Source organism: Callorhinus ursinus, unplaced genomic scaffold (assembly GCF_003265705.2).
Source record: "Callorhinus ursinus isolate GAN/ISIS: 27379988/994484 unplaced genomic scaffold, GSC_fseal_2.0 scaffold71, whole genome shotgun sequence".
In the NCBI taxonomy this organism is placed as follows: Eukaryota; Metazoa; Chordata; class Mammalia; order Carnivora; family Otariidae; genus Callorhinus; species Callorhinus ursinus.
The window spans coordinates 3,868,611-3,879,057 of NW_027397133.1; the positions used below are offsets into that span (position 1 = coordinate 3,868,611).

A 10,447-nucleotide genomic window follows, 5' to 3' on the forward strand; every position below is an offset into this window, starting at 1 on the left:
ATCCTGGCCTGGGTCTCTGTGCTCTGGACCATGGGGCCGGGGATGCCCCACCTCCCGTAACTGAAATCCAACCGGAACACCCGGGACTGTCCTGTCATTGATTTATACCCAGTGTCCCTTGCGTGTTCAGTCGCTGTCCCCCTGGCGCAGCCCCCTGACTTGTCTGCAGCCGTACAAATTCTGCCTTGCTTTAGCTTCTCCCTGCTCCCACCTCTGGCTTCCTCCTCCCACTCTAGTCTGAGCCGTCTGTTGCTTTATTGTATCTTGCGAGGCCCCAGCACTCCATAATCCTTAGAATGCCCTTTCTTGGCCCATCCGGCTGCACTTTCTGGGGCCCAGCCATCACCCCTAAATCTGGTTCCTACCCTAATCCCCCTGCACCTCATCTGGTCCCTGTGTCTGCTCTGTTCCCTAGCCCCCAGGTTAGTCTCTACCCAACCTCACCTGGTGCCCACGTGGACCCTTCACCTCACTCTCTGGCCTGTAGCCCTCTGTAGTCAGCACCCCACTCCCACACTTCACCATGAGTCCTGGCCCCTGGCCCCTGGGCCTAAGATTTGCCATAGACCCAGACTAAGGGGGTCCTATCCCTGCTCCTACTGGGATCCTGCTTCCCTCCCTGCTTCTCCCCCATACATGGCCACAGCATTGCTAGAGGGGCCCTTTTGGAACTCAGTTGGCTGTTTGATTCCCTCACTCTCTTCCCCAAACCCTTCAAAGTCTTCCTTTGCCCCACAGGTTAAACTGAAGTTACTATAGTGGTCTAGACCTGCTCTGTCCAATAGAGTAATCTCTGGTCACAAGGGACATTAAATTTAAATAAAATTAAATAAGATGGAATATCCTTTTCCTCAGCCATACCAGCCGCCTTATACATGCTCCAGAGTCGCATGGACCAGACTCTGGCTACCATTCTGGCGCAAGTATAGGACATTTCCACCATCACAGAAAGGTCTCTGGGACAGCACCGGAGTGGTTCCTCTGTCCGCATTTTCTCTGCCTCACTGCCCACCACTCTCCCGCGCCTTCAGACACTCAGATCTCCTTGCTGTTCAGGGAGCACTTGGAGCCCATTCCTGCCTCAGGGCCTTTGCGCTTGCTGTCCCCCCTGGCCTGGAGTGCCTTTCCCCAGGATATTTGCATAGCTCCACCCTCCACTTCATCCCAGTCTTTGTGCAACTGTCCCATTCCCAGGGAGGACTTCCCTGACCACCCTATCTAAATGTAACGCTTCCCCCACACGCCCACTTGTCCAAGCTCTGATGGATTGTCGCCTGCCACACTAATTTGTTTCCAGACGCCCCGCTGAGGACACGGGTACTGCAGGTCAAAGTGCAGAAGGGAAGGTCAGGTCGCCCCAAGATGAGGAGTGCAGCAAGCTGCTCCGGCCCCGGGAAGCGCCGCTGCGGCCCAGAGCCCGGGTCGCTGCGCTGAAGAGGATGCACCAAGCAGCCGCGTTCCCCGACCGGGGACCCAGGGCCACGCCCCCGCCGCCAACACCGCAGGCCCGGCAGCTTCCGGAGAGCGTCCCCCGGCCCCGGCTTTCCGACGGCCGCCGCGCGGCGGGCAGACGAGTCGGGACGGTGGCTGAGGCCGAGCGTCAGGCCCGGAGCCGGGGGTGGGCCACCGTGGGGCGAGGGGCCGCGGGAGCGCTCAGGCGCCGCCCCCGGGACCCGGGCTGGGGTCGCCCTGTCCCCCGCCGCGTCCCCGGCGCCAGCACGCTGCCCGCGCACGGTGGCGCGCAGCCCCGAGGACACCGAGCCGAGCGCCCGCGGGCCCGGCGGCGGGAGGAGGCGGCGCCCGGGCGGAGGCGGGACGGACGGTGCGGGCCGCGGGGACACGGAGCCAGGCTCGGGGCTCGCTCGGCGCTGGCGCGGCGGCCGGAGCGACACCCACAAACGCGGACCCTCGCGGGGCGCCGTGGGGCCGGGACACTGAGAAGACGCTTCTGGAGCCGCGCGCGCTATGGCGCGACCCGGGGAGGCGGCAGGGCGAGCCGTCGGCGGGGCAGGGTTTGCCAGCGTCGCCCATTTCGGGTGGCGCGGGGACGCCGTCACGGAGAAGGTGACCTTTGAGCGAAGAGCCGAAGGGGGGAGGGCTGGGGCAGGCGGGTGCCCGAGGGAGGCGCGTTCAGGCCGCGGAACGGCTCAGGCCCGTGATCCGAGGGGTCATTCACGGGTGATCGCGGACCCCTCCAGTGCCACCTCCCTGTGGGCGTCTGTGGGGTGACGAGATTGGGGTTGGGTTGGATGTGTCTTTCTTTGATTCTGTGCGTAGAGTAGGGCTGGGGGAATAGGAGGAAAGCAGGTTTTCACTCCCATTTCCCCGATGAGGAAAGTGGGGCTCTGGAGGCGGGGAAGGGAGCTCGAACTTGGGTTTGTCCTCCTGCGGGGCTCCCTCGCATAACCGCTTACCGTTCCAGAGCCTGTGGCCGCGGTGCCCCCCAACCCCATCCCCTACGCAAGCTCGCCCCGCACTCCCGGGCCCGACCTGTCCCGTCCCGGCCGCTCGGCCCGGTCGAGTCCCGGGACTCCTGCGAATGGCGTCCGGTCCCAGAACTTCTAGAGGGAAGATCGAGGGCTCCAGGACCAGCTGACGCCGCCGGCTCCCCACCACCCACCACCCGCCAGAGGGGAGAAAGCCCGCACCAACTGCGGCCCCCGCGGTGCCCACCAGGGGGCGCTGCAGGACCGCTCGTTAAAGGCGCGCCCGCGAAGGCTCCCGCCGAGCGCGCAGGAGGCGGCACGCCCTGGCCCAGGGCCTTCCAGGCCCAAAGCTCCACCTCTGAATGTCAGGCTGCGGAAAGTGGACGTTGCTGGAGGACAGCGGTCCTTCGTGTGGGGTCCTGAGATCAGCAGCATTAGCATCACCTGGAGCTTGATAGAAAAGCATATTCTTGAGCCCACCCCACACCTAGGGAATCCCTTGGGGTTGGGATCCCGCAGTCCGTGTTTTAGAAGACCGTCCGATGGATTCTGCTGCACCACCAGCTTGAGGGGGGGGTCTGCTGTGGGGTCTGATTATCTCCTGGAGCCCTGGGGTAGCAGTTGTCGGTCCCGGGTGCGCGTTGGAATCACCCAGCAAGCCTCGGGGCTCTGGGAGCTCCAGCCACACCCTGCACCACCTGCACGAGAATCTCTGAGCGTGCAGCCTGGGCAGGGTCATTCCACACACCAGCCGGGACTGGCAACCCCTGTCCCAGGGGCCCTCATCAGGGCTGAGAGGTCTCGTGAAGTTCTGGCTGTCTCTCACGTAGAACACGAATTGGACGATGAGAGATGAGGTCTGTTGGGGTTGATTTGAACTCCAACACATTACGTCTTCTTCCACTGTCTCTGCAAATCTTGGGATCCCCCTTTAAGATGAGTAAGTAGAGGCACAAAGAGGCACGAGGTAACCAGCGGGAACGTAACAAAGCTTGTAAGGGGCGGTGCTAGGGGTGAGCCAGGCTCCAAATCCCTCCCTACCCTGCCCCTTTGTGGTTTCCTCCTGCCAAGGCACACCAGCTGGGGGACTCAGAAAGTCCCTGGTGTCGCAAGGTGGCACCTCTATGGATGTGTTCCATCGTTTTTCTCTTTGAGGATATTTAGGAGTGTCCACATTTAGGGTGTCCTCCTATTTTCTGGTGCTTCCCCCCATGGAAATCCTGGCATGTTTGAAACCATAACCCTGGAAGCATCCATGGGCTGCATTTGGGGACTGGGCCCTTCAGGTGATAAATGAAATCCCCTTAGATTAAAAGTAACATGAAAGCCCTGATACAATTTCAGAGAACCCAAGGGGTCTCTGCCTCCTGGGCCTCCCTGGATGCTCATGCCTGGATTGCTGGGGATGGGAGGGACAAACGGAGAATCTGTGGGAGGGATGGATTGGCCCCAAATCTGGGAGTCTCCTCCTGGTGTCTCTCACCATCTCTACTCCCACCTTCTTTCCCCTTCCAGGACTCCAAACCCTCGTGGGCATGTGGCTGCAATTCTCCCAGATGGAGACAGCCCCCATTGGTACCACCAACCTGGCATCCAGAGCATGCACTGGGCACTCCAGAGATGGCCCCATCCAGCCTAGTTATTCTCTGGCCCCCAGCACAGTCCATCCCTGCAGGTGGGGTCCACACCCTGTCTTTCTTCCAAACTCCCTTGGGGCTTTTCCTTGCTGGGCTAGGGACTGTGAACTGTACCACGTGCAAAGGGACTCTTAGCATCCTATGAAAGGAGCACCAGCAGCTACTACTTCCAGAACAGGAGCAGGTGAGAGCAGGTGATTCTTTAGTTCTAGAAGCACAAACTAAGAAAAAACCCAGGCCAGGCCTGCAGCCCTGCCAAGACAGAGCTGGCCTCCAGGTCTCCTTCCTCCATGATTTCTCTTTCCTCCCGCCCTCAGCGAGGCTGGAGTGTGGTCATATGCTGTTTTTGGTGGGTGGGGTTGGGGTTTGGAGGACACAAGATAATACAGAGAGAGGTCCCCCAGTGCCCACGGGGCCTTAGCAACCCTATCTGTCCCCGATCATAAGTGCCAGTCACAGCTCACTACACATTACACCCAGATCGGGCTTTTTGGCCTGTCTCTATTGCAAAGAGTTTTCAATGCGCCCAGTGGCCAATCTGCCCCAGGAGGTTTTAGGGGGCTTGATCGAAACAGATTCCTGGGCCACACAGGCAGCTGGAACAAATTCACAGCTCTGGCATGAAGGGCTCTAGAATCTGAATTTTGGTTGTGTTCCCAGATGATTCTTCTGTCCCATGTAACCAAGGTCGGGGGAAGTATGTAACATGCGGGCCCTGGGCCAGGAGCCAGGGGTACGGGGATGGCACGCAAAGTGACATAAACACAGGGCACCATCCTGGAGGGTGGGAGCAGAGGCAACACAAGGGAGTGACGACATAACCCTGGAGCATTTGTCACTTACCCAATCCAAAGGCAGGAAATCTTGTGGTAAACATTTTTATTTGCATGTTGGCTTGCGCCCTTTTTTTTAAGTTCAAGGAGGCAGCCAATGTTAAGTGGGCAGTAGAAAAGAAGAGAAAGGGAGAGGGGAGGGGAGAGAATTTCTCCACCACTTTCCCCCCCCTTCAAGCTGAGCACCTAGAGTTGCACTGGAGAAGTTAAAATCATGAGTGATGCAACCCCTTTGTACGGCTCTTTCTTTACGTTCCTTGGGTGACTAGAAAGAGTCTGTTTTTTTTTTAAAAATCAATGCATGAAAGATAAACTTTTAACAAGACAGAGGGGTGTTGGGTGGAGATGGGAGGCCCGCTGCCCGGCCCTTGTCCAGCTCCATTTTCAAGTATGGCCACAGGAAGGGCATCTCCATCCCAGCTCGGGAGGGGGAGGCCACGCCCTGGGTGGTGACAGCATGGCAGGTGGCGGTGAGCTCCAGGGAGCCCCTGCCCTCACCTCACAGCTGGTCTTCTCGTTCTCCCTGCTCTGCTTCTGCTCTGGCCTCTGCCCTCAACACCCTAAGGCTCCTGGCCTCGCCTGCCCTGGGGACTCTCTTGGGCAGGGTTGGCAATCGGGGAGTGTGCCAGAAGGCTCTCCGGTGCTTGCGAAACCACGAAAAACGTCCAGGGGTCTGGAACCTCACTGTCTTGACCTGTTTCCGGGCCTTAGCTCCTTGGGTTGTCCCTATGGCCCCCCGGGCAGCTGGGGCTTCTGCCCTTTGGTTCTGCACAGCTTCTGCCCTCTGGTCAGCTATGGCTTCTGCCCCATCAGATGCAGCCTCTGCCTCCTGGACAACTGGGGCCTCTGCCCTTTGATTATCTGCAGCCCCTTCCCTCTGATTATTTGCAGCCTCTGCCCTCTGGACAGCTATGGCTTCTGCCCCTGGATTATCCTCAGCCTCTGCCCCCTGGACAGGTATGGCCTCTGCCCTCTGATTATCTATAGCCTCTACCCCCTGATTATCTGCAGCCTCAGCTCCCTGATCATCTGCAGCCTCAGCCCCCTGATCATCTGCAGCCTCAGCCCTCTGATCATCTGCAGCCTCAGCTCTCTGATTATCTACAGCCTCTACCCTCTGATCATCTGCAGCCTCTGCCCTCTGATCATCTGCAGCCTCTGCCCTCTGATTATCTGCAGCCTCTGCCCTCTGATCACCTGCAGCCCCTGTCCCCTGATCTGTGGATGCTGCTTCCTCCCTCCTGCGACGGCGAAAAGAGGCCCATTTGATTTTGGGCTTCCATCGTCTTGGGGGTGTCTCCGGCCCCTGCCCATCTTCTGTGTTGCCCACATTATGCCCCTGGCTGGCTCTGCCCGGCCCTGATGCCCCAACTCTCTCTAGCCTGGGAAAGGCCTGCTGGGCCTCGCTCCCCTCGGGGCTGGACCTGGGCGCCCAACCCTTCACCCTCCGCTTCAGCTTGCCCCAGGACACCTGGCTGACATACTCTCGCCACCTGTCCGCCTTGGACAGTTGTGGCCTGGGGTTGTCCTCAAACATGGGCACGGGCAGGTTCACGCGGCGGCGGGCAGGTGGCGCGCTGGGCTTCTTCTCCCCTCGCTGCAGGAAGGCCTCCACCAGCTCTTCATCGTCCTCGCTCTCCAGGTCGCTCCCCAGAAATTTGCTGCCCAGGTAACTGACTGGCATTTTGCGCACCTTCCTGCTGCGCCCCGCGCCTTTGTGACCCTTGTCACTCTTGTCACTCTTGTCTCTGGAGGTCTCGAAGTCACTGAACTCGCTGTCGCTGGCGTTGCTGCTGTCATAGGTGCCCACGACCAGCCGCGGGGGAGGGGTCACCATCTGCTGGACTCTCCTCCTCACCTGGGGCTCCTTGGGCTTTTTGGGGGGCTGGGGCGGGTGTGGGGTGCTCTTCTCAATGATGCGGGCCACGTCCTCCAGTGTGCGGCCTTCTTCCTCCAGAAACTGGGTCAGCCGCTCGCGAAATTCCGCCTCCTTGGTGGCGGGCTTGGAGATGACCCTCCACACGCCTCCCGCCAGCCTGACCTCCCGGGGGATGAGCAGATAGTCCACGTCCTCCCCGATCTGCAGCATCCCCACCGTGGAGTCCTCCTCCCTGCGGAACACCTTGCCAATCTTCTTGAAGGTCCCCACGGGCTTCAAGGCTTCCACGAGGACGTCCAAATCCACATCTTTGCAGACATCAGGGACGCTCCAGAGAATCAGGCAGTCGGGGGATGGGAGGAAGCCCCAGGGGAACCAGCCCCCCACGTGGCTTTTCTCGAGGGTCTTTAAGATCTCCAGGGTGAAATCGGGGGTGGGGGCAACGTCCCCAAACTACACGTAGGCCTGAGTCTTAGGGGATGAGGGTGGGAGGGGTCCCCGCAGAACCGCCCGGAGGGTCTCACCTCTCCAGCCAAGGATGAGCCAACCCCTCCCAACTTCTCTGCCCGCCACAAAGTCCAGTCTTGACCAAGTCCGGCTCCCCCGCCCCAAGGACTGGAGGGAATCAGTTCCCAGGATGCTTACGTGAGTCGGGGTGAGGTCAGTTCTGAGGCTCTAAGCCCACCGCCAGCTGTAGACGTGGGGTCCGGGCTCCAAGTTGGGGCGCACCGGCTGCCCCCGTGGCTCTTCCTGCCTCAGGGACGCGCCTGCAGCTTGGGAGAGGCCTGCGCACACAAAGACGACTCAACCGTGGCTATTCAATATGGCCGAGGCGCTTGGAGGCCGCAGCCCAGCCCGCCCCCCAGGGTCTCCCGCCCCCAGGCAGGCGGCCACCCCCGTCCAGGCTGACCTTGACGCGCCTGCAGCCTCCCAGCCCGTGCGCTCGGCGCGGAGGAGCGCGCGCGGGCAGGAAGTTCCTCCTCGCTCTCCCCTAGGGTGAGGCCCACCTTCCCCCTTCTCATCTTACACTCCCCGACTCGGGAAGACTGACAGGGGGGCTGTCCACTCCCTTCGGGGCGCCCTCCCTCCCCTCCCCCACAGGGGTGTGGCCGCCGTCCGGGCCTCCCTGGGGCCACCGCTTCCAAGCAGAACGCCCCGCCGCGGCCCACGTCAGCACCTTCCCCGGGAAACGCGGCAGTTCCCCAACCTGCCCAACTAAACGCGCGGGTTCCCGCCAAACCCTGGAGAAACCGTGGGTGTGCTAATGCGGCCGGCCTTTGGCAAGCCGCTGGTACTGTACTGTTCGGCTTCAACATCATATGACTTTGGGTACCAGCCGTTCCTACCTGTTTAAGCATACAGGTCGGTGGAGAAATTGGTACCAGGATCTTACTGCCCCAGCCTCTAGCGCGGGGCGTGGCACACTGTAGGTGCTCAGTAAATGCTTGGGGGGTGAATGAATGAACCCAAGTGGTGTTCATCAGGAGGGACTGGCTCCGCTGTACGATTCTCACACTGAAATACTATGCAGCTATGTACAAAGAAGCACCTAGTAAAAAGGATAGTCAGGTTTTATGGGGGCATTTCCTAGAGCTTTCTGTGGATCGACTCCACGAAATCCTCCCTGTAACATTATGAAGCAGGTAATAGGATTGATGATCATTCCCATTTTATTTTTTTTAAGATTTTATTTATTTACTTGAGATAGAGCAAGTGCAAGAGAGGAAGAGCACAGAGGGACTCCCCGCTGAGCAGAGAGCCCAATGCAGGGGCTCTGATCCCAGGACCCTGAGATCATGACCTGAGCTGAAGGCAGTCAGTCGCTTAACCCACTGAGCCACCCAAGCGCCCCACCCCCATCATTCCCATTTTGTAGCTGAGGATGTAAAGTCGCTTGCTCAAGGTCCCACTGCCATAAGTGATGGAACCTGGACTTGAATCTGAAACAGTCCAACTTGGGTGTGTATGTGTGTGTGTGGGGGGCGGGCAAAAGGTCTAGACGTGCGGGTGTACTGATCTCAGGTACGAGCACTGCCGACAGTGGCTGTCTCTGGGGAGGGGGACTGGGGAGCCCCAGAGGTGGCAGAGACATGTATTTTCCCCCTCTATATCTTTTTGGATTGCTTGGATTTTTAGTGGTCAAAAATGTTAATTAAATAAGTTAAATTAAAGCAAAGGTCCTCAGAATCGGCCATGGACGGGGGGGGGGGGGGTCAGGGTCTCTGGGATGTGGGGCCCAGGATGTGCAAAGCTTCCCAGTAACTCTGAGGCAGCTGGCTCAGCAACAATATGCACCACAATGGCATTGGTACTAATAGCAGTGAACTTGCAGGGAGAGTTTCCTTGGAACCAGGCACCCTGCTGTGTGCGCGGGGTGGAGGTGGGGCGCTGTTGTTAGGAATTCTCAGACCTGCGGGTAAGGGGGAATCCATGCAAACAGCTCCCTGTTTCTCCCTCACTGCCTGCAGTCGACCCCAACCCAGCAGCTGGAGGGAACATAGATCTGTCTCTACTCTTAAAAATCCTCCATCTTACTCAGAGTAAAATCAAAGTCCTCACGGGGGGCCACAAAGCCCTAACACACCTCCTCCACTTCCTTCTCTCTTTCTCTCCTTCTCACCGACTCCACTCCAGCCACCCCCACCTCTTGGCTACTCATCAGACACCAGGCTCAGTTCCACCTCAGGGCCTTTGCACTTGCTGTTCCCAACCTCCAGATTGTTATGGCCCCACCTTCTCTTGGCAATCTCCCTCTGCCCAAATGTCATCTTTTTTGGAGAGGTCATTCTGCAACGCCCCCCCCCCCAACAATAGGAGTGGCCTCTACCCTCTCCAGAGTCCTCTATCTCAGGAATCCTTAACCCTTTCTGAGTGCCACGGGGCCCTATTCAAAAGTGTTTCAGTGCATAGAATCGCATCCATCGGATTACAAAGGAAACCAATTAGAATGAAATATACAACTGTTAAAAGAGAAAAGATTTAACAACAACAAAAAACCCTGTAAAATAATAATGACTTTAATACAAGGTATAAAAAAGGAACACGTATAATTTTATTTAACTCACAACGTGGGATTTTATTTAGCTCTTGAAAGAACCAGGCAGATGTGGAGAGAAAGAGGAAAGGAAAGGAAGGAAGATGCTTGGGGGTGGGGTTGAAGATCTCAGCGAAGCCTTTGCACAATTATTGGCTCGTTCGGGTTGTTTTTGCCTTGCAGAGCCGGGTCGATAGGCTTTGCTGGATTTTCTCCTCCCTCTCCCAAGCTACATCCCTGCCGGCGAGTTTAGCCCCCGCCTGGCCTCCCACCGCCCCGCTCCTCCCTTGTGCTCAGTTTCCAGCCGCCCAGCGGTCTCCACGGCAACGAGGAGACGCGCTTTAGCGCGGGTCCGCTCTGGGAGGGGAGGGTCCGGAGTGGGTGGGGGGCGGCACCTCCTCTAGGCTTCTTATCCCTTCTTTAGGCCTGAGCCCCCCACTCAGCTTCCCTGAAAAGCTACCGGAAACTAAAAATCCCTAGGCTACCCGTGTGAGGAATGTTGGTTTATGAATCCAAGTCCGAAAAGTCGAGTCTTCCAAGTGGAATGACCTCGCCGATGAGATATTTGTGTTCTGCAATTGGTAAAAGGTTTGTGTGTGTGTGTGTGTGTGTGTGTGTGTGTGTGTGTGTGTGTGTGT

The 10,447-nt window shown here is 58.5% G+C and overlaps 1 protein-coding gene across 6 annotated transcripts in view; it reads right to left on the reverse strand.

Moving 5' to 3' along the window:
* Positions 1 to 4,927: 4,927 nt before the first annotated feature.
* CCDC8 (coiled-coil domain containing 8) overlaps positions 4,928 to 10,447 on the reverse strand; it is a 44,644-nt gene continuing 39,124 nt past the window's right edge. For 5 of the 6 annotated variants that reach the window (XM_073886495.1, XM_073886497.1, XM_073886494.1 and 2 more), the window contains one exon: positions 4,928 to 7,560. In XM_073886495.1, the coding sequence (XP_073742596.1) occupies positions 5,396 to 6,985 (1,590 nt within the window). In that variant the 5' untranslated portion in view covers positions 6,986 to 7,560 and the 3' untranslated portion in view covers positions 4,928 to 5,395. Of the gene's footprint in view, positions 7,561 to 7,685; positions 7,810 to 10,447 lie in introns of those variants that run through there. The other variant, XM_025849950.2, reaches the window with a different exon arrangement.